Here is a 23,387-nt window from a genome sequence, read left to right as displayed (position 1 = left end):
TGATACATTTTCACTATTTTAAAACGACTGACTTGGTCGCAGGCCTGCATTTTGAAAAGTGTTCTCGATTGTGACCAAAGTGTTGGCTAGCAAAATGTCGGGTCTCTGTCATTTTAAACTTGTCTTCATGAAATTTTAGTATGAAACGTATCCCGTAAAGCGTATATGTATTCGAACTGATTAGTTTAAATGGTGTTCAGAATGTTCGCCTCAAGGCTATTACATTATTATTATTTTTTTAGCGTGGCTCTCAAATTTTATGTTTTTCGACTGTTTGGCCTTCTATGATCGCGGTTTTCCTTTTGGGGACATTTTGTAATGGTTAAGATCAGAGCTTAGCCTTCGGCATCACTGCTAGCTTGGCGCCGCTTCACGTTTGTCACAATTGTCGTCATTGCTGTTCCTTCGACTTGAATCGCATCGTGTTCTCGCCGCCTTTGAGTGACCCGAGTCGTCATATCACGTTGAAAGGACGACGCACTGTTTTTTTTATTTCAACCAAGGGGCTCAGCCGACTTGGACGAGAGCTTCGTTGGAACTAGCTTAGCTGCGGGACAACATGGCGGAGTTTAGCCGACAGACCGAAGGGAAAATGGAGCCCAGGGCGATAACGTCGTCGTTAATGCCCCGCTTAGAAAGCCGCGCGTTTAAACGAGATTAATTCGCACGGCCTATTTCACTTATAAATGAAGAATACGACTAACGAGGTGTAACGACAAAGCTGTCGGGCCTTTATTCCGAGGATTCCGGAATTGTTGTGGAATACAGAAGCCATTTTGCTAGCCAACTATTGGTAATGCATATTTGTCGTACCTTTAAGCAACACGTTTGGCTAAAAGTAGGGATACATGTTTTCATTTCATCACATTTGCAGCGACATCATTTCTACATTGAATATATTTTCTAGCCCTAAAAATACTAGCTACAAAGAGAAAGGCAAATTGCGTGCCGGGGCCTGTTAAAATGAAAGTCGAAACTTATCCAAGTATGTGGTTAAAAAGGAAATCATTGATGCGTTGCTTTATGATGGTAAATACTTGAGATATTCTGCTTCAACATCCCTCAAACCTTTCCACAGAAAGGCCATGGATAGCACGAGTGGCAAGCAAGGTTCCAAAGTGGGGAGTTAAAATTCAATCTACAACTTTCTAGTCAGGTTAGTGTTTGAAATCACGCAAGCAAGGGTTAGTTACAGAATTGGCCTTTTGTACTCATCAGGTTCATTCATTCATGTCATGCTTTCAAGCCATACATTCCACTGTGAATTTAAAATTTGATCCCAGCATGTATGTTGATTTAATTTCTGTACAAGCTAATATTCGATATTGCTGTCAGTTTATTGAAGGAATGTTGTTTGTGAATGCCTTGATTCCGTCGCAAGGACAGTGAACTCTTAAAATATGCATTAAACATTTTTAATGTTGAATTGCGACCAAAAGTTGTCCGAATTGTTCATCATTCTCTGTTTGAATAAAGACACTTGAACCAGCATCACTTGTCATCATCTTTTGGGAAGTGGGAATGTTGCTGCAGATGAGAATTTGAGACCGACGTGCATCTCTCGGCTGTGTTTTACTTCCATTCCAGCAGGGTGAGATCGCCGAGCAGGGGCAGACCTAACGGCCGCGGTTTGCCATAACTACATTTGCACATTACTGTCACTCGTCACCAATTCAGACAAGTATATGGTTCGTAATTGGAGTTTTCATGTTGAAGTGGATGTTTTAATGGTTACACATTCCTTTGTTTTTTTGTTTTTTAATAGCATCACTTCTTACCTTTCTACCTATACATTCCATATTTATGAATAGCAGTCAGGCTACAAAACCCCCAAATGGCCCAATAGTTCCCCCGCGTGTCTGTTTTTCTTAATGCAGCAATGCCCAAGCCTTTACGTAATACGAATGACGAAAGCGGAAGTGGGCGGTGTTTGTGCTCCAAGCTTGCGCCCTCTGCTGTTCCAATAAGGTTGCTGCACAAAGGGAGACATTGGAAGTAAAATGCGTCTTTTGAATGTCTTTTTCTGACGATAAGACGTTTTCCAGGAAGCTGCTAACGAGAGGCTCACGCCGGAACCCCCGTCCTCCGTAGAAAAGGGTACGTCGCCCGCATGCACGCACTTGGCGTGCACACGACAACGTGGTGGCTGAATTCGTGTGCGTCACAGTGTAGAAATGTCCGAGTAGCAGCGTTGTTATTCGTCGTGATGTGAAGTCATTGTGTAACCGGTCGGCCTCGTGGTATTTTACATTTCCAATTCCAAATTGCTAAGTCGTCACAACTCCTGTGAAAAGTGCGCATGCCCATAACGAGGGGGCGCTGTTGTCCCGGGATGTTGTCAGTCAGCGTGTTGACGGATGACCTTTGAAACATCCAATTGGGATCGAGACGAATCAATACCGCAGGCCGGGCCCTTCATAAAAATTAAAGCATCACAATTAATAGAGCTCGTTATACCTTTTTTTTCCGTTGTGCCTTGTGATTAACTTATAAAGGCCCAAAGTCTTCCTTTTCACTCCAATTAAGACAAACGCTATCGAAATGGATGCTTTTCTTGTTTGTTTCATCTGATTTTGCACATCCGGGTGTGTTTCACAATAAAAGTGAGTGACGTCGTCTCTGTTTTTCTCAGCCCATTTGGGGGCAGTCTAAAATGTTTCATGCTAAAATAAAAAAAAAGGCAAGCTACCTCAATTCACGTGGACATCGTTTTTCCGACACTAAGTGGCGTGAAGCTTTTTGTACACTTGCTTTTCGACTGTCGTTCTGCAAGTGTTTATTTTGGGTGACGTCAGCCCAAGGCCGCCGCCATCTGTCCTCCAGTCTTTCTTTCCCTTTATCACTTTCGTGCCTCATCACACCGTCTTCCAAAGGTTCATCGATTGGAGACATTCTTTCCCAATGCCCTCATTCGCTGGACGTCAAGTGGCTTTTATTGAGACTGTCGCTCGAATTTATCCGCCAATATGTCAACTTGAGTTTTGATACATTGTCAAATATGATGGTGCCGTAATTCCCCACTCAAATATCAATTGCTCTTGCTGCCACCCACAAACAACATGGCTGCCTAAAGAGAGTCAGTGTTGGCAACTTCTTTGGCTGCCCGTATGACATTTTAAGAAAGAAAAAGTTGCAAATGGTTTGAGAGAAGGAAGTCAGTCGTGCTGAACCTTTTCCATCCATCGTGGATCATTTTACAGTGAATATAGACAACCACCCGGACCCGGGCCTTTCTATTTTTCAACCTTGCTCACAACGATGCGACTCAAAGAATTTGCTAGCTTTCTAGCCATAATGTCGAGCCGCGAGTTTAATTGCTGACTTTGCCCCCGAGGGGGGCTCGACGTGAATGCGAACCAAAGCGGAGCCAAAAAGACGGCGGCCTCCAAAGTACAGGCCGTCCCCAAACAGGAAGCGCACGCGGCCACTTCCTCCCCCGAGCAAAACAAGCCGCCTGCGCCCCTCCCTTTGGCGGGCCCGTCCGTCCTTGTCGATGGCGCACATGTGCTGCACGCTTTGCCCCTTCCTCGGCGCTGCCGCCGCCGCCATGTCCTATCTCTTCGGCCCTCCGCCCCGCCCCTCCGGTTCTCTCTGCCAGCGTGCCCGAGTAGCTGCCTGGAGATGAAGGAGCTAATTAATTTGATTTAGGCTGTGGAAAAAGCAGCCGTCCGTCCCCTGTCCCTCCTCCACTTTGTATTGAGCAGCGCACACACACACACACACACACACGTTTTATTTTCCACCTATCCTTCCCAGTCTCCGTCTCCTCTCGGATTGCCCCCGCTTCCACAAGCAGCCGTTCGACGCCGACCGATTGTGATTTTGCGCGGCTGCCATTCGACACGCCGCTCGAGGTTTAGTAGAAGTCCGCGAAGACTGCTGGGCGGCCTCGTTAAAAACCCGCGCGGGCTCTTGACATCTCATTAAAGGATTTCTGTGTTGTCTTTGCAGGTCAGGCCCACCGTCTGCAGCATCCGGCATGCAAACTTCTCCAGTGATGCCAAGAAAGGTGAGAATTTTCATTTGGCAGCGTAACGAGCCGGCCTTCCTTTTTTTTTTTTCTGATTGCGTTTGTCCCAATTAGCCAATCGCAAATCTCTGGGAAAATCTAATCGCTGCCCTACTTTAGTATAAAAGTATGGCTCTGGTGCCATCTTTTGTTGTGTTGGTACCAAGGAACTAAGTTGAAATGAATTGAGGAGCTTCATCCCGGGGATTCTGTATGATGACAGTCCCACCCCAGAACAAAGTCATGGAAAACAGTCAAATGTTCTGCCTGAAGTAAAGCTTAACAGACCAAAATGAAATTATTTTATTCATTATGTATTTAATTTAAAAAAAACAAAAAAAACACCCAATTAATCGGGTATCGGAATTTCAGTTTGCCAAATATAAGTCGGCCTAAAAAATTCCTATTGATCGGGCCGGGCCCTACAAAAAACACCACTGTGAAGAAAAATGGTATCACACAGCATTAAAAAAAAAAAACTTTTGTCCGCCACGTAACCAGCAAACACACAAACCTTTTTGGGGTCTTTTTCTTGTTCTTCCTCTTTTTGGTTTACCGATGGATTACGATGGTCCATTCCTGCCCCCAACAGGCATCACTGCAAAAACAAACAAACAAACAAACAAAAACATCCTGAATTGATAAAGTGTGCTCCCACCACCTAGTGGTGGGGGTCAGAAGTGCACCCAGTACAGTGAATGTTGATTGAAAACAGAAAATTCAAAAAACAAAAGTCATTTTTGAAGACGCGTTGTAAACTTAGAATGAAAAGACAAATGCATATTTTAAAGAAATGAGGCCACAGAAGATGCCCAAAACAATCTTCTGTTTCCTGAAATCAAAGGAGGCGCGGCGCGAGCGAGCGAGAGTTAACGTTTGTCCTCGGCATTTTTTTTGCGTGGCGGCGTCCGCCAAGCAAGCAAGCAGCTGCCTCGGCGCCGCTTCCTCTTGAAGAGAGCGCTGACATTGGAGGCCTTTCAAAGCTTTGGGCCCTCCCACTTGTCAAGCGCGTCCAAGTCAGCCGGAGAGCGGCTTAGTCATCCGCTCTCCTCTGCAGGTCACCGAGGACGTGCGCTGCCGACACTCCGCCGCTCTTGCGAGACACGTCCGCCCGCCCGCCTGAAACAAAACGTGTTGATGCATTGCAGCGTTTGCACTTGAGAAGTGGCCAGCCTGCGCAAATTACTTGCCACCATCACGGCACAACGGCGGGAAGCGAGCGCGTCTGCCGAGAGTTTGTTTTCCTCGCGGTTTGGTGGATTCCGGCTTCCCCCCACATTCCAAAAATACATTCACCTCCCAACACTCTGATTTGCCATTGTAGGAATTTGAATTTTTTTTTTTTTAGGTTTAGGAATTTGACTTCACGGGCGCCTGACCGATATTGACTTTTTATTATTTTTTTAGTTTGGGTTTTTTTTTTTTCACATTTTTTTTTAATTGGCTTGTGCCAATTCCAATAATTGTCAGAAAAAAGATTCCGATTGCCGATTAATTGTCCAATTCTTTTCAGAAATATGTCACGAATAAATAAACGCTTCTGACGATAAATACATGAACGTTAGGCGAGACATTTGATTGTTTCGCAACACTTCTGATATCGACCACTATAATCATACGGCCAATTTAATATCGGCCGATATAATCGGACGGCCGATTCCTCGATTGGGCCCCATAGTCTTCTCAAATTGGGCCAGATGTGCGCTATTTTTATGGTCTTGCTCTTCAGCCTTATTTTATTTTTTACTCTCTCGCTCCGCACTGGCCTTGGCACGAGGAAAAAGCTTTGACCTCCACGGTGCCCTTGTGGCGATACATGACGTCATGTGATTATTAATAGGCCACGTCGTATCGCGGAAAGTAGCCGCTGTTGAATATAGTTGCAGAATGTAACCACAATTAAAAAAGAAAAAAAAAACTAAACCTAACAAATAAAAGAACGTATTTTCTGATCTTTTACTTCCTCCAACAAAAAAAAAGATCTGAACATTATTATGATTATTGTGGCCGATTTGCTAACCACTTTAGCACCATGCAATTGTAAGAATTAAAAAAGTAAAATAAAATTGTAAGAACCTAAAAGCAAAAGGTTCTTAAATGTGTTTTTGGCCACTTTTTCCTCACTTTCCAGACGTTGCATATAAATATATGAACTCAAAAGACATTTCCCAAAGTTTCTATCTGTGTTGCGGCCTTGGCAAGCAGTCCCGCTCCACGTTTTCAGAGAAAATGGCTTCCTGCTAGGCTCTGTCTTTTTCATTTCTTTTTTTTTTTTTTTTTGGGGGGAGCGGGGGTGCTGTTGTTTTTCCTTTGGCCGTTCAGATGTCGCTTGGTAGCACAGTATGAAAAGCCGTGATCACGTTAGGGCCAAAGAGCCATGAATAGGGGCGGCCGGACGACGGGGGCGCTCTGAATGGCCGAGCTGATGGCGAGCACGCGTGTAGACTTGGCGCACGCAAACACACACACACACGCGCACACACACACACACACACACACATACTAAAGCTATTGTCTTTGCCACCAGGCACGCCGCTTCTTACAAACTTCTTGCTTTCTTCTCGGGCTGGCTCTTTCCACCGAGATGTAATTCTTTGTCACGTGAAACCGCGCTGGAGTGAATGAGTTGGCGGTGGGTGGCAACAGGGTGCAGGGGGGTTAAAAAAAAAAAAAAAACTTTGTCCTCCGACTCCCGAGAGCCGCCAGAGAGGTCACAGGAACAACACCCAATCCCGGAGCGGTTCCCATGGCGACCAGTGTGGCAGCTCACAATGAGGGTGAGAGCGAGAGAGAGAGAGAGAGAGAGTGATGAAAGGGAGTGAGAGGAAAAGGGCAGGAGGCGAGCGGGCGGCCGGCCGGCTGGCTGACTGGCCGGCCGGCCGGCGTCAGAATTCAGTTGGTGGATTCGAGGAGGGGGCGAGGGGGGGGGGCTCAAAGGGACAAGTAGCGTTACGCCAACACAACATATTTGAACGGCTCACATTCTTTCCTCGTTTTGATCAATCGCGCTTTGCCAGACATCTTGTCTGATCTTGACGTAATGCTGCAATGCAATTGGGTGTGCTGCTCCTCCTGCTATGACTGTTTTGGCCACTGGGGGGTGCTACTCTGTCATACACTCTTGTAGACAAAGAGGAAGAATTGTACTTTGACTCTCCAATAAGTTATTGTAATATTTGTCAGTTTTTGTTCAAAGTAAGAATGTATTACAGTGGAATTTTGATTTAAACGATTCATTTGGCGAAGCTGAGGCACTTTTTTCATGGTCTAAAAAAAAAAAAATGATGACAATTGACTGCTGACCTATTCTTCTGCCCACAGTGTTCTTCTTGCATCTGCGTCAGTCAGGTCAAATTTTAGCTCGGCGTTTGAAACATTAGCATCATTTTAACCTATTGGCGCCTACCCGAAAAAATTGTTGGATATTTTCAACTGAAACTTGGCAACCAATCGGAATCAAAGATGCAACACACACACACAAAAAAAAATTGGGGTGGGGGGGGGATTCTTACTGCGTTGAAGTGACTCAGCATTTTGACAGTTTGGGGAAATCTTGTCACACCGCTACTTGAAATTGTTGGTCGCAAATGCTAACCGTTAGCATGTCGGCTTCAGAGCCGTGATTGGTGGCCACTTCAGATATGGCAACTCTGATGTCAAAATGGCCGCCCCCTGAGCTGGATGACTTTGGCCTGTTTCATTCATATTTTCACACAAATGAAACATGAATTTTGAATACTGTGTTTCTCCCATTTGGGCTGCAGACAATATATTCCCCTTGAAGCTAGCCGTGCTAACTGACTGTTTCTTGGCCAATCAAGCTCGCTTGTTTTCACGCCACCTGATTATTTTGTTTGACACTCAACTCCTGGCGTGAATGTACTTTTTGGATGAATGGCGTCAAACCGCTGCTCCTCGTCAAGTGAGTTGAATGGAATTGACTGACACCTTAATTCAGGGTTCACCAATTCCTGGTGGCTCGCTCCTCCAACACACCTGCGTCAACCGAGTACACGCAGGCCTGAGACCGAGCGGCGAGCTCGTAGGCCGCCTCTTCCTGGACTTTCCTTATTTGATCATTGAATAGATGTCCGCCACTCAACCTCAACCTGGCCATTTAACGCATCCAATTACTTTGGAGCCTCGCCTCGCCTCGCCACCCCTTCCAGCCCCCCCGTCCACCCGCCCCTTCGCCAACTTTCGCTTGGCTTCACAAGCGCATTCCCATCCGCCATTTGCCTGCCGCCACTTTGTCCTCCCTCTCTCTGTCTCTCTTTCTCTCCTCCTCTTTCTCTCTCTCTTTCTTTCCCGCTCCGTCTGTTGGTCCGTCCACCCGTCCTCGTGCCTGGGGTCTGCGACTTGGCTCAGTTCCTGTTTGTTTTCAGCCATTTTGGGGACTCGCCACGCTCGTGACAAACTGCTTAAATGGCGTCCTCGCGGCTCGCTCTGCCTCTCCCTCCCTCACCCTATCATTGGGCTTTGTGTATAGAAAGTAGTGTGTGCGTGTGTGTGTGTGTGTGTGTGTGTGTGTGTGTGTGTGTGTGTGTGTGTGTGTGTGTGTGTGTGTGTGGAGGGATAAAGGGAACAACACTTCTAAATAAAAAGAAGATTGGATTCAGTTGGGTGGGGTGTGCGGAAAGGAGGTTTTTTTTGGGGGGGGGGGATTCACTTGCAGGGGGTGGGGGGGCAATTGGGAAAAAGACTCCGTGTGGTGTGTGAGGTAAAACCTGGAGCGTGAAAAAGAGAGAGAGAGAGAGAGGGCAAGTTGGAGTGTGAGAATCGCTCCTGCCCTGTCTTCATACGCCGCCTGTGTACTCTCTCTCTCTCTCTCTCTCTCTCTCTCTCTCTCCCTCTCTCGCCTTCCCTCCCTTCCTCTCTCTCGACCACAGACGGAGGGGGGGGAGAGTGAGCGAGAGAGAGAGAGAGAGAGAGAGGAGCGCGGGGGAGAGGACACATCGCAGCAGAGATGCAGCAGGAGGCTTTCCGAGGTACGTTGTGTTCTATGCTCGCCTCGCCTCGCCGGCGCCCAGAGAGCGCGAATAAGCGGAAGAGAGGCCAGGCCGTCTTGTCTTGTCAGCCCACCCCTCGCTCGCCTTTCCTGCTTTTCCGCGCGCTGTCTGCCGTTTTGGGTTTATTTGTCGCCTTGCCTTGCCTTGCGTGCGTCGGGGCGTGAGCGCTGGTGGGTGGGTGGGTGTGTTTGTGTGTGTGCGCGGACGGTGATCGGAGCCCGTGCGCGCGCACGCGCGCGCGCGCTCCGGCCTTATTCCTGCGCGCGCGCGCGCACGTAGCAAGGCCTTCGTCGCCCTCATCCTCGGCCTCTGTCGCACTTATTTTTTCTTTTTTTTTTTTTTTCCGAGGGCGGGCGCTGAAAGTTTTGGATCGCTCCGAGCTTGGCCGCGTCTCGTCTCGGCGTGAGGGACTGACAGGTCAGAATGAGCGTGAAACGGACTGGGTGGTGGGACGATCCCCCCCCCCCCCCCCCTCCGACCCCCCCCCCCCCCTCTCTCTCTCTCTCCCCTCCACGGCCACATGTCTTTCCGTTGAGTGTTCCTGTGGCTTGTTTTGGTTGCGGGGCCGCCCCGTGCGCATGTGTCGTCCATTTTAGCTGGCTGTTGTTGTGCTGGAGGTTGTTGGAGGGCATATTGATGTTTTTTTCCAAAACAGAGCGGCATCAGCTGCCAACCACTCGGCATTCCACGGTTTCCATGGTTTCCGAGCACCCCCCCCCCCCTCCCTCCCTCATTAACGTATGGAAAGTATGATGCCGGAACGCCGTAGGGAGCGAGGACAGAGGGAAGATGAGAGGTTTTGTTTTGGTGCTCAGGACTTGTGAAAGTTTTTGGGTCCGGCAACCGCGTCATCACTGAAAGGCCCCGTGAAGTTAGAATTATGATGAAATTGCCGCTGTCTAACTGACATCATCTCTTGTCAGCCTTTGAGTTTTCTTTCACTCCTCAAATTCCAGTTGTTTGGCACAATACACCGGTTATAAAACAAATACATTCTTACCTGTTTTCTTTTTATATGACTCCTAATCCGGCCGGCCTTTCTACAAAGCGTTAATCGGCTCTTTTGCCAACGCTCAATATTTCATCCATTTGCTGCCTTCACCAAAAGCAGAAAACAAAACATTTTAAATGTTGTGAATAAAACAAATTTGAAGACATTTAAAAAAAACGTTTTCATGGGTTTCAGTTGGCCACAATAGAGCCAAATATTATGATTGATTTTGTTTAATAGCTAAAGTTGAACAAATTACAAAAACAGGCCATTAAAAAAAAAAGCGATACCATGATGATTAGACATTATTATTAGACGTAATAGTTTATTATGAAATAGTTTTCGGGCTTTTGGGAGCCAGGAACTGTCATGGCAGCCGCTCGTGGCCTTCAAGGAAATTTGTGCTGGCGCCAACTTGGTCAGATTTTGCTGCGTCGTGGCTGCTACTTGCATTCGCTGATACTAATAATGTTGGCGGCCAGTTAGTTTGTACAAAATTATTATTATTTTTTGACTTGCATATGGGAAACGAGCGTTGGCAATGTTGTTTCTCAGCTTGAGAGGGAAACGCTGATTGAGGAACCTGCTGTGGGCCACTCACGCTCGCTGATGTCACATGGGCCACATTAGGCTCCGCCTCTTAAAGGCACGTAGCTCCACACCTCAGTGTGTGCATTATTGTTGGTGTTAGTTATGCTTGATGTTGGTGTTCATATAAGTGCGCAATTTATTTTGAAGTGTTCAAAGTTCAAGGAAAGAATTTAAAATGTTTATTCAATGGAGGATTCAAACATCTGGACCGTATAGTGAGCCCAACTACTATGTTTTTTGTTGGTGCTATTTTTTAAGCAAAAATTCTGACAACCAATTGGATGATTATTATTTTTTGAATTATATCATTTATAAAAGAACTTCTTTTGGAATCCCTTAACGCTTATAACAATGAAGGTATTAATTGCTGGCCAAACATTTGACTTTTGACAATATTTTTTTCTAAAGCCTCGATCTCACTAAGTAGCAAAGGTTAGCAATGCTCTTCGTATATATTTTTTGGCAGCCTTTCCAGGTCGCAAACAAACGCAAAGACGTCGTTCAGACACTCGGCAACAGTTTTAAGTCGGCAACGTTTTTTTTCTTCTTTCCTTGAGACAAAACAGTTTGCAACCTTTTAGGAAACCTGACAAAATTGCAGCAATCGCTTTGTGCTCAACGAGATAAGGCCTCCAAGTATCGCCTTAGAAACGACCTCAGAAAGGTCACGAGCGTCTCCTCGGGCTTTTCAAAGATGTCGGCTGGAGTTGGCGGAACGGTCCGTTTTGCTGCGGGAGGGCCGCCATCTCGTCCCGTTCCGCTTGGCGGGGGCGGGTGGGGGCTCGCGTGGAGTCCAGCAGCCGTTCTTTACGCGCTCCTCTTCACAGACGACCAAGCGGCGCTTTGATTTGGGCCCCTCCGGCCAGCCCTCACGGGGGAGCGACACCTTCCCCGTCACGCACGCTCCGCTCCTGGCCGCCAGCTGGAGAGGCGAGGCGAGGCCCCCGCATTCCTCCCCGCAGGCGGGCGGCTGGGAGCCGGCGGCCGGGAGCTGGCGGCCGGGCACTCCCCTCCACCCCTCACGCACGCACGCACCAAACACGGCAGACAGGCAAGGCATTATGCTGCTCCATGGCAACTTTGATTTCCGGGATAATGGATGTTTGCGGCCGGCCGTTTAGCCCAGACGTCACGTCCGCACTTGCAGCGAGCGTACGTTGCGCAACGGCGCTTATTCCCAGAAGTCGCTTGTGCGGAAAAGCTCCGTATTCAACTCACGAGCTGAGGGAAAAGTGTGGCAACTCCAGTTAAAGCACGTTTACTTTTGGCGAAAGGCTTCGAGGTAGAACCAAATGAAATTGAAAATCATTCAAATAAAGTGGAGTCCTCTAAACATAGCTTGATCAAAAATAACCTAATTAAATGATCTGAAATTATTATAAAAAATAGGATTATAATTAATATTGTTATAAATTATGATTTTTTTGTGTGCAAAAAATAAAAACAGCTTGATTAAAAATAACCAAATTAAATGATTACAAAAAAATATTCTTATTAAAAAGCATTTTTATTATTATAAATAATTATTTTTTGTACAAAGAAATCCATTTTAGGAGGTTGTTTTCTCGGGTAAGAAAAGTTGCTTTAAATTGACCCAAGTCACGTCAGAACACGAAAAACTGGAGAAATGTGGAGCGTTGGGGGTCACAGTAATAGGCAATCGGGGTGCTAATGATGGGGGGGGGGCACATGCTAGATGGATGGATGGCTCCGGCATCGTGCAGAACATTCGGAGAATCCTCAAAGCTCCCAAGATTCATTTTTGAAATAATCATCTGATTAATTGGTGCGGCTGAACGAGAAAGATTTCAAAGAAATACATAGGTCGATGGAAACATGGATTAGGTCTTTGTGGGACCGGACCGGACCGGAGGACGGCCAGACGCCGGTGTCGTGCCGCTGCCTGAGCCTTCGCTCGCTCGCTCGGCGCCCGCGTGCGTCACAGGCAGATGAAAAAAAAAATAGCCGCGGGGGGGTTGCGAAGGGGAGCGTCGCACGCACTTTCCCGGCGCGGGCGTCAGATGAGACGCTGACATTTTTAGCCGAGCGCCGTCTCTCGCCGAATCCGCCCACTCGGAGCTCTCGCTCGCTCGCTCGCTCGCTCGCCTTCAGGGATTTCCCGAGCGGCGGAAAGCCATTTTGGCATTTAGTCCGTCGCCCGCCTTCATTTCAGGCCCCAAGATCGGCATGCTAGCTAGTCGGACAAAAAAAAGATGAGCCCGTGGCGGCGTCAGGTCGCACTCGGGCGCAGGTGACAAGTGCGGCCAAGCGGGGCCGACTTTGTTGACGTCTAGCCTGCGGGGCCTGCGTGTTTGCTTGCGTGCGTGCTTGCGTGTTTGCTTGCGTGCTTGCGTGCGTGCACACGGTTGTCGTGCGCAAGCGTTTGTCTGGCGAGAGGCTCCTCCCCTTCCTTCATCCTCCTCCTTCTGTTCGTGGAGCCCTGCCCTATATGGCGACTTGGCCATTTTGTACCGCGAGCGAACGTCTCATGAGCCGAGACTCAACGCTTTGGAATCCGTTGTTTTTTTTTTTTGTCTTTTGGATTTTAAGCGGCGGTTATTTTTTTTCGTCAGCAACGGCAAAATTGTCTTCAGTAATTCTAACGAATCGAAATGTGGCACATTACGACTCGATCCAGACCGCCAAATCGGCTCTTTTAGAATCGACGATTTTTCGCTCTCTTGTTAGGGTAAACAAGTTTGAAAAACAGTCAAATGTTCCGCCTTGAATGCAAATGTTTGTGCGGCAGAAGTTCGAGCCTTACATCACAGCACGGGATTGTTTGCATTCATTTCCCAAAACGTGCTTGTCTTAAAACAATGCTGATATGATTGATTTTTTTTTTTTATAGTTTGCTATTTATTATGGAATGTATTGTAATTAGGGCTGGGCGTTGAATCCAAATGTAACCATGATTTGGAGTTTGGTTCCTCATGATCTTAAAAAACTATTATTGAAAAAAAAAAAAACGATGAACTTGCCGATTGTAATTTTCGACTCAAAATGCACCCTGTGCCTGACAAATGTTTTTTTTTTTCCCATTTAGCTGTGACTCCAAGATATAATTACTTTACATTTCTTGTTTATTTTGTAGTTGATCTTTCAAGTTTGATTTAAATGTGAGTTTTGGACTAATTCGGTTTGCTATGACATTTTCCATGATGCTAATCATGCGGCGGGGGTGACGTCATGGGCGGGCCTGCGCACGATAAGTGAAGGACGCCATAACGACGCCTATGGAGGCTTTAGGGAATGTGAGCCAGGCAGCCAGCGCTGGCTGGCTGGCTGGCTGGCTGGCTGGCTGGCCTTTCTCCGGCTGCCTTTTTGTGTCAGCCGTTGCCTCTGTGTGGCTCTCTCGCTCTCTGGCTCGCTCGCCTTCCTCTTCCCTCTGCAATAACAGTGCTGACCTACTTTCCGCTTGTTCAGTGCTGCCTGTGGAATTTTACAGCGGCCTGCCTCCCTGGCCGCCTTGCCGCTTGAAAACGCAGGCAGCAAAGCATGACTGAGGATTTTTGTCTCCTGGCGTCATTTGCGCTCTTACGCAGGCTGCGACGCCTCTCAGCAAATCAGCACTTTTGCAAATTGGCCCTCTCCGAGACGTCATCCGGCGCGCCGTCGCTAGGCCCTGCGAGATCACGCGCGGCACCGTGGCGTGCGTCGCTCGGCTGCAGTTAGATGGAAAAATGCAAAGTGGCTTGTTGTCTGGCGTTCTGTCCGGTCAGTCCGGCTGGTGGGCGGGCTGACGGCTTCAGTCCATTTGTCAAGTACTTGAATATTGCTTTTAATGACGACCTACATTTGGATGATATTACTAAATCCAATTTTCAATTTGTTTTTATTTTTTTGGGCCACACAGCATCAATTGAATGGTGACTGACATTCAGTGTGGCCGCCTTGGCCACTAGGGGCAGTATAAGACTGACAAACTGACTCGTTTCTCAGCTCATCGATACGACACTAATATTCACCGCTCTTTGAAAAAGCCTTTTGGGGAATTTTTTAGGTTGCTATGGGGGAAAAAAAAACAGCTGATAGCATAAATGTGACGCTAGTGCTTGGGAGCTCTTGATTTTTTTTCTTGTAATGTAAAGTTGTAGCTGTTTACGCCAGTATCTCTACTTCTACTCGAATACAAAGCGTGAGTACTTCTGCCGCTGTTCAACTCGGTCTCCCTCCCTTTTCATCGTTCCCGGCAAATAGTTAAATTCTTATCCGGCAGATACGAAGCCCTTCCAGGAATGTCCAACAAGGCCAGAGTGGAAAGAGAACCTGACTGTTTTTATTAGCGATTGGGTCATTGAGCCGAATCGATATGGAGTCATGATTCAAATGGGCGGGGAAGTTACTCATTTATTTTCCGCTTCTTCTTTCAAGGTATATTTAAAGTGGAGTTCTAGTAATTAAACAAAGTTTGGAAATCAGTTAAATGATCCTATTTACTAGATGCGACTTCAATAGCGATAATAAAAAAAAAAAAATTGCGATGACAGTTTTTTTTGCCATAATTGCTCAGCTGTGACTCTGGTGGTACATTCAATTTTGGCGATTTTTTTCCAACAATGTTTTGGTCACGCAGTTCCTTGCGTGCAAGCATTGGCCACTAGTGGGCAGTACAGAGGCCTCTGTCAGTATGTTATTCAATGTTCACGTTCAAATATCAGTTGCAAAATGCCCGTTTCGTTTTGTTGCGTCGATCGTTTTGTATTTGCACCTCAAGCCTAATGCCCTGTTTCTTTTTTTCAGAATTCGGGTGCTGGTCATGGTGTCCGGGGTGAAGGAGTGGGACCCCCTCCACGCGGGTCTGATTCACTCTCCTCTGAGTGAGCGACACCTGGCTTCCGGGTTAGCGCCCCCCTGCTCCTTCACACATTGTGTCGCCAAGGACGCCACTTGCCGCCGCCAGAGTCAGCGCCAGACGCCTTTCACTCGAGTAAGCGCACAAGTCTTTCAGCCGCCCGGTGGCTCAAACCGGGCCAAACCAGCCGCTCAAGGGGAACTCCGCCAGGTGGAGATGAAGGGGAAAAGGCAGTGCGCTCGAGGAGAAGCCACGGAGGACAGGCTGGAAAGCGTGACGGACGGACCTAAGAATGCAAAAATCACCTTAAGCTTCCCAGTCAGCGCCGGGCCCCTCCCGACCTCGCTGACGTCATCGGGCTTTTGCCGTAACGCCGCGTCATCCTCTTCCCCGCACAGACGCCGGCCTTCCTCCAAGAGCTCCGACGAGGGGTCTCTATGGAAACTGGACTCCACCATGGACGTAAAGCACAGACCTTTCAAGCCCCCGAGGCGCGACGGCTCTCCGTCCTCGTCGCCCTCCTCCTCCTCGTCCCCGATGAGCGCCGCTCACGCGCTGATCAGGAAGGATCTCAAATCCCCGCCTCCGCTCAAGTGCTCCAAACTCTCTCCGGAGACGCACTTTCACAAGACGGCGCCCGGATCTTCCAGCTCCTCTTCGGGTGCCAGCGGCGACGGTTGGGACGAAAGACACAAGCTGGCCAACGGCAGCGCTTTGCCCTCGCAAACGGCCCAGATCCTTTTCAGCCTGGGCGCCTCCGCCTACCAGAAGGGGGGTGGGGGCGGCGGCGGGGACGCCGATCGGAAGGAGAAAATAACGGGCCGGCCGGCCGCCAAGCTGGGAAGCCCTCACGGACCCAGCCTGCACCCGCCTACGCTCCACCTCCCGCCCCCTCTGCCGCCGCCCCCTCCTCCCCCGTCCGAGGGGCTGACCGCACCCCCCCACTCCTCCTCCTACTCCCCCGGCGAAAGCCTCAAGCCCGAGCTGATTTGCGGGGTGTGCCACCGGCTCTTCAGCTCAGCCTCCTCTCTCACTGTCCACATGCGGCTGCACCGCGGGAGCCGCGCCCTCGGCTGCCGCTTCTGCGGCAAAGTCTTCATCCACAGCAAGCGACTGCAGTCTCACGAGGCCTCGTGCAGAGCGCCGGGCCTGCCTTCCAGACTGGGCCCGTCTCTGGCCGTGCGGCCCAAGGAGGAGCCGCCCGAGGAGGGCCGAGCGCCGGCCGAGGGCGGCGACGCAGACGCCGAGCGGGCCGGGCCGGAGAGAAAAGCGGCCGGCCTGCTGGCGCGCATCCAAGGCGGCGAGGACGACGGAGACGCCGCGGAGGCCGGCGAGCTCCCGGGCGGCGACGAGAGCCATTTCGTGAAGGTGGTGGACGGCAACGTCATCTACTTCTGCTCCGTGTGCGAGCGCTCCTACATGACGCTGTCCAGCCTTAAGCGTCACTCCAACGTGCACTCGTGGCGACGCAGGTACCCGTGCCACTACTGCGACAAAGTCTTCGCCCTGGCCGAGTACCGCACAAAACACGAGGTGTGGCACACGGGGGAGCGCCGCTACCAATGCATTTTCTGCTGGGACGCCTTTGCTACCTACTACAATCTGAAAACTCACCAGAAGACCATCCACGGCATCAATCCCAGTCTCATCTCCAGCGAGAAGACGGCCAACGGCGGCTACAAGCAGAAGGCCAACGCCCTCAAGCTCTACCGCCTCCTTCCCATGCGCTCGCAGAAAAGACCCTACAAGACTTACAGCGACTCCCTGCATAACGGACTGCTGATGTCATCGGCCGACGCCCCTCCCCTGCCCGGCCTGGGCTGCGCTCTGGGAGCCGGAGACCTCCGAGCTTTCATCGGCGGCGTCAAGCCCGACCCCGACGGCTTTTCCGATGACGTCGCCGACCGCCCCGCCTCGCCGCCCTTTGCTCAAAGCGACTCGACCCGGCCTGAAAAACACGACGAGGCCCGTGACTCGGCTCCGCCTCGAAGCGGCTCCAAAATATCCGGCGGCGGCAAAAACAAAAGTCACAAAGCCGCCAGAGGCGCCGAGTTGAGCGGCACGCCCTCCGTCATCACGTACGGACACGCCAAAGCCTCGGTCATCGTTCACGGAGCCGCCGTGTCGTCTTCCGTCATCGTCCACAGCAAGCAGGTCTCCCCTGGAAGCGAACCGAACCAGAACCCTGAAATCAACGCCAGTCAGACCTCCCACAAGGCAAAGTCGTCCAAGAGACAACGGGACGGCTCGGACGACCGCAGAAAGCGCTCCCGAGACGGCCCAGATCCGACCAGGCGGGATACCGAGTCGGACGGCGCCTCCTTTTTGAAGTCCAGAAAGTCCCTGGGCAAGAACGAGCCGTCAAAGTCGAAGCAGCCGTCGCCGTCGGCGGTCAAAGAGACGGGCCCGCTGTGCCAGATCACCGTACGTATCGGCGAGGAGGCCATCGTCAAGCGCAGCATCTCCGAGACCGACCTTCGCCGATCCCCTCCCAAAAGCAAGAAAGGCGAGGCGTCGTCGCATCACCACAAACATCACGGCCACCGGCGAGCCAGCCGGGCGCAGGAAGAAGAAAGCAAGGAGGCGGCGGCGGCGGCGGCGGAAAACTCCTCCGACGAGTCCAGGGAGTACAACTTTCGCCAAAAGGTCCGCGAGCAGGACAGCGACCACGACGCCGAGGACAACCTGTGGCGACCGTACTACTCCTACAAGCCCAAGAAAAAGAGCCAGGCGCAGCTGCAGAGGTTCAAAAGCTGGCAGCGAAAGCTCAAGTTTAAGCGAGCTCTGCGGCTCAAGAGGAGAGCGGAAAAGCTCAGAAAGCGGGCCAAAAAGGAGACGGACAATTCGCAAGATGACGAAAAGCCGGCAGGGGACCAAAGACAAGCCAAGCAAGCTAAGCTTGCCGCCGCCGCACCTTCGCCGCCATCCCCCAAGCAGAAGGAGCCTCTCGCCACCGCCGCCGCCGCCGTCGTCGCTCCTTCGGGACCCAAAAAGCGGCCCTGGACCGACGCCGACGCGGCCGAGTGCGCCACGTGCGGCTGCTGGTTCTCCAGCTCCGGCAAGCGGGACCAACACGAACTCAGTCACCTCCTGGAGTTCATGTGCCTGTTCTGCCGAGCCACGTTCCCCTCGAGGGACAAATTGGAAGACCACCAGAGGATCCAGCACCCCAAGCCCGCCGACACGCCCTCAGCGCCCCCAAAAGTGGCCGACGCGCCCAAAGCCGAGGGCGCCGACCAGAAGGACGACCGCCTCAACTCCAGCCCGTCTCGCCTGAGCAGGAGAGCGTTGTCGCGGCACACCTGCCCGCAGTGTCACAAAGTGTGCAAGACGTCCTCCGCGCTCAATCGCCACGTCCGACGTCACGAGCTCAGCAGTTCGCCGGAGAGGGAAAAGGAAGAGGACGTCCCGGCGCCCCAAACCGCAGCCGCGAGCAGGGAAGTCGTCTCGGAGAAAGGCCAAGTCGTCTCAGTCATCAGCTACTCCACAGGAGAACCTCCTAAAACCGAGCAACCTTCGTCGTCGCCGGAGCAACATCGGCAGGCGGGGACCGCCGTCGAGCCCCAGGTGGCCGAGCGCGCCTACCCGGAACTCCAGAAGAAGCCCAGCCCAAAGATGAGCGAGATCCCGGCGAACCCGGCGCCGGTCGAAACCCGGCTGGCCCCGCCCCCCGCGCTCCCAAGCGTGCTGGTCATGAACAGAAGCGAATGTTTGGACTACCGCACCCCGGGCAAACGGAGCCTGGACAGAACGGCCAGCCCCGCGCGCAGCGCGCCGCCCCCCGGCGCCTCGGCTAATGTGCCCGTGACGCCGCAGACCAGAATAACCGCGGCTGCTGCCGCTGCTCCTCCTGTTTCCATGGCGACCGATCGGCGATCGGTGACACGAGACGGGGTCATTATGGACAGAGAGAGGCAGGCTCCGTGCGCTAGCTTTGTGCACTCCAGCTACAAGGAACCCCTCCTAGTCCAAGATGGCCGAGTCCGCTCCATGTCCTGCAGTCCGTCTCCCAACGAAGCACAAGACCTGACCATGTCCTCCATACTGGCTCGGGAGAGGGAGATGGAGAGGCAAAGACTACGAAAGCTGGAGAAGCAGCGGGAAAGTGGGAAAGACCCGGAGAGGGTCCAGCACACCGGTCGACACGAACACACCCCGGCGGACCAAAAAGCTCTGTTAGTCCCCAAGGAAGAGCCTTTGAGTCCCGTGCCATCCCCACAACACGTCCCCACCACCACCACCACGAATGGACCCCAGTCGCACAGGCGCACTCCAAAGTCCCCCTGCCGCCCTGGACTCTTAGCCGCGGCCAAGCAGCAGGTCCAAGAACTGGAGCGGCTCACGTTGTCCGGCGTGGGAGAACGTCCCTCCGCCCAGGCTCTCCTTCTCCCGCGGCCACCCAAAGCGCCTGAACCCGAGCGCCGGGACATTTCGAGCCTGCACGTGGAAGCGTCGCCGGTGTGCTATCCGGTCCAGGATTACCCGCTCCCCCTGATTGTGCCGGACGCCTACCAGCAAGCCAAGAAGCAAGAAGACAACCTGCTGGTGTCCTCCTACCCCGCCGGAGCGCTCCCCTTCGGCCCCCTGGGAAAGATGATGGTCCCGAACGGCGCCGACTTGGCCAAGCTGCCCTTCTATCCGGACCCGTACCAGCTCCTCTACGGGTCTCAGCTTCTGGCCTACCCGTACAACGTGGCGGCTCTTCCCGTGGCCCTCAACATGATGGCGCCCGGCGCGGACAAGGTGGAGCCTCTGCCCTTTCTGCCGGCCATCTTTAACTACGCTGCCGGCGCGGGGCCCTACGTGGGTGGCGCGCCGCACCCCCTGGTGGCCAACCCTAGCTTCTACGCCGCCAGCAAGAAGCAACGCGACGGCAGTGGCAAGAAACCATAGGACAAGTAGAAAGAAGGCTCGGACCGGGGAGGGAAGGCTCGGCCAATGTTCCAGTGACGTAGCATCACCTCCTCCCTCCCTCCCTCCCTCGCTCCCTCCCTCCCTCCCATCTTTGTTCCCTGCTGTTTTGCCGTAGTGTGCCGTAGTTCTAGAACTATTATCTCGAATATCCGAATAAGAACTGCGGTCAGGGTGCATTATTATTATTTTTTTTTTTTTTTGCGAGATCGAATCGACTCAAAGCCAGTTATATGCACTACTTACAAAAAAAAGTTGGGTGGCGGCGAAATTTCGCATTTGAACGTCTCACCCCGAGACGATTTTTGTGAGTAGTCAATTTATGGCGGTTACGGGCGGCGAGCTGGGCAGATACGGAGGACGCTTGGCGCCACGACACACGGCATTCTTTCCTCCTCTCGTGGGCGTATAGAAGGGATACGTCGTCCGGAAGCTTGTACGACGAGCGCTCCGGACACGCCCGTGCCACTGACGACACTGTTGGACGTGTATAGCATCGTTTCAACCTTTTTTTTTTTTTTTTGTGCACAAAAACTAGTCACGTAGTGGTCACTCCAAGGGGAGCACTTGTAGCTGCTTTGGATATGTAGCTGGTCACTGGGTTAACAAATGCAGGCTGGTAAAACTATTGCACTTCCCTTCTTCATCTCATTTCCTGAACACGAGAGAGGAAATAAAAGGCCCCGCCCCCAATCCCCCCCACCCCTCCCCTTTTGGAGTAGATGGACAAAAAAAATGAAATGGATTCAGGGTATTGAGTTATTTCTAGGCTTGGAAAAATGAGGTTGAGCTCAACAGCCAAAGCGATGCCTGGACCCCCCCCCCCCCACCCCTGCACCACCCCCGCCCCCACGTGGTTCTGTTATCTCTTGTATCTTCAATGATGTTGCTGGTTAAGCCCCGCCCCCTCCCTCTTGCTGAGGGGCGGGGGCAGGAGCTGAACCTGAAAATATGAATGTAAATTGGAATCACACGGTCAATGAAGTACAGCTGACAAATCCTTTTGAGCATTTCTTCGACATCTTTGAGATCCAATTCAAGGTCCGCACGTACACGTTCTTGCCCTTTGAAGAATTCAGCAAACTATTAAAGCGACTCATCATATTTTTCCAACATTCCTTTAATACGTTTTGTTTTACACGTGAGCAAAACACAAGACAAAGATAATGACGTTCCAAAAAATTGGCTGATATTGGCCATTTTTTGGGGCTAATTTATTCATTTTTATACATCAAGAGATGAAGGTGACCTTTAAACCACCCCCCTCCCTAAAAATAAAATCTGTGCATTTTTCGGAAGGTCACTAGTAGTAAAACTAGCAGTTGTCAACTATTGCACAATTTTACAGCGCCCCGACATCACCCTTAAAAGCATTTTTCCATTTGCTGGTATTCTTTATCATCACAGCGAATGAGTCAAGATGCAGAATATAAATACTATTCGATGCAGTCAAATAACTGCGCTCTTACGATCATTGTTTTCCAAAATGGTATCTTTGCACTGTACGCACTTTTAGACACTTTAGTAAGCTATTTAGATTTCTTTATTTTGTGAAGCGTTATGTCGTTGATGAAATTTGCTATCATCAGTGAACCCAATCTATTTTTTTTGAAACCACCCGTCGGTACTGAGAAAAGTCGAAACAATGTGAAACATTTTTCAAATCTCATTAAGTCACGTGACTCGGACAGCAGATCTTAAACTGGATTTCAAGGATACGGACGATATGCTCAAACGGCTTTTTTTTTTTCTTTTTCAGTTGGTTGTTTTTGTTGTTTGTTTCATACACGTAACCTATTACAGAACAATATAAGAGTCTGGTATGCGTATATCCAAACAGTAGTGCTAGCAACACGTCAGTTCCACGAAAGCATGAGCGCCACTCGCTTCCTAACCGTCTCTACGCTCGGCAAATCTTGACACTGTGCGCACAGCTTTTTTTTTGTTGTTGTTTGTTTTCTCGTCCCCGTCTCAATCTTCCATATCGGTCTAGTTTGGTTCCGAGTTGACCCAACTCCAGCGGGTGTTTTTTTTTTTTGTTTTCCGGGGGTGAGCGGTTAAGCGATGAGGAAAAACCAAAAGTCACAAAGTCAGCATATCCCTCGGTTACTCGCAATACGGGCCCACCTGTTGTTATTTTGATTTTTTGTGTGTGTGTGTGTGTGTGTGTGTGTTACAAAGAAGAAAAAAATGGAAAAAACAAAAGAAAAAAAAAAAAAAAGAGAAAAGGCTGGCCGTCTCCTTGGCAATATTCCAATCCATTCCTGTAGCTGTGTTTTTGGACCATGGTTTTCTTATGTCACACAGACCAAAAGCATGCCAATGGACTGGTATGGAACCTGGTGGTGTTATACAACTCGTCTACTGTACCTTTTGGTTGAAATGAATGTGCCTCTGCTTTGATATTTAAATCATTATCTGCCAGATTTCCCATGTTTAAGGTGCCTTGTTACGGCATAAGAAATTAGATTTGTAAATGAACGTTGGTTTTTTTTCCCCCTTCCTTTAGATATCATTTGGAGATAGATCTGCCGGCTTTGTCCGCTATCAAGCTGTTCCTAGATGTAGGGGTGTGGCTAAATGTTTTTTTTTGGGTGGGGGGGTGGGCGTATCGTATATCATGTCTAGGGTAATACTGTGCCATAGAGAGCCCTCAAAATATGTCCGTTATTTTTGGGGGAAAGAAAAAAGAAACCCAGATGTTTTTATGTTGCCTGAGGACTTTGTCTTTAGATTTGATACAAAGGCTCGTAGCCTCAGCTCTCCCAAAGTCTGTAGTTTCCTTTTCCCGTAACTCTTCTTGACCCCCGACTGCCCGCCCTCGCCCCCCACCCCCTCTTCTGTCTCTTTGCTGCAATCAAACAAAATAAAGTATTAACCTGATGACCCAATGATATTGTATAGTTGTTATGTTAGTCTTCCGTGCGTTTCACTCCTTCGCCGCCATGGACGAGAATAAACGTCAAACATGACTTTGTTACTCGGCTGCCATTGACGAGAATTGACATACGACATCGCTTTGTACTAAGATGGCAGCGAATGAGTTAATACTCCCGTTAAATATTTAGCAATTGAGCGATA

At 50.3% G+C, this 23,387-nt stretch overlaps 1 protein-coding gene across 3 annotated transcripts; it reads left to right on the top strand.

Annotated features, from left to right (window-relative positions):
- Window positions 1-1,961: 1,961 nt before the first annotated feature.
- Window positions 1,962-23,197, top strand: zbtb4 (zinc finger and BTB domain containing 4). 3 transcript variants are annotated; one of them, XM_085905091.1, is made up of 3 exons: window positions 1,962-2,097; window positions 3,952-4,009; window positions 15,344-23,197. In XM_085905091.1, exon 3 carries the CDS (start codon window positions 15,360-15,362, stop codon window positions 20,286-20,288), a length of 4,929 nt encoding a protein of 1,642 aa, XP_085761217.1. In that variant the 5' UTR covers window positions 1,962-2,097; window positions 3,952-4,009; window positions 15,344-15,359; the 3' UTR covers window positions 20,289-23,197. The 3 variants fall into 3 exon arrangements, with proteins under 3 accessions (XP_085761217.1, XP_085761219.1, XP_085761218.1); XM_085905093.1 differs by lacking the exons at window positions 1,962-2,097; window positions 3,952-4,009 and adding an exon at window positions 8,943-8,997; XM_085905092.1 differs by lacking the exons at window positions 1,962-2,097; window positions 3,952-4,009 and adding an exon at window positions 12,825-13,289.
- The last annotated feature ends 190 nt before the right edge of the window (window positions 23,198-23,387 follow it).

The sequence above is a fragment of the Syngnathus leptorhynchus genome, chromosome 2 (genome assembly GCF_054491065.1).
Source record: "Syngnathus leptorhynchus isolate UIUO chromosome 2, UIUO_Slep, whole genome shotgun sequence".
Taxonomy (NCBI): Eukaryota; Metazoa; Chordata; class Actinopteri; order Syngnathiformes; family Syngnathidae; genus Syngnathus; species Syngnathus leptorhynchus.
Note: the sequence above shows the minus strand (reverse complement) of the source record. Positions and strands in the feature narration are given on the sequence as shown.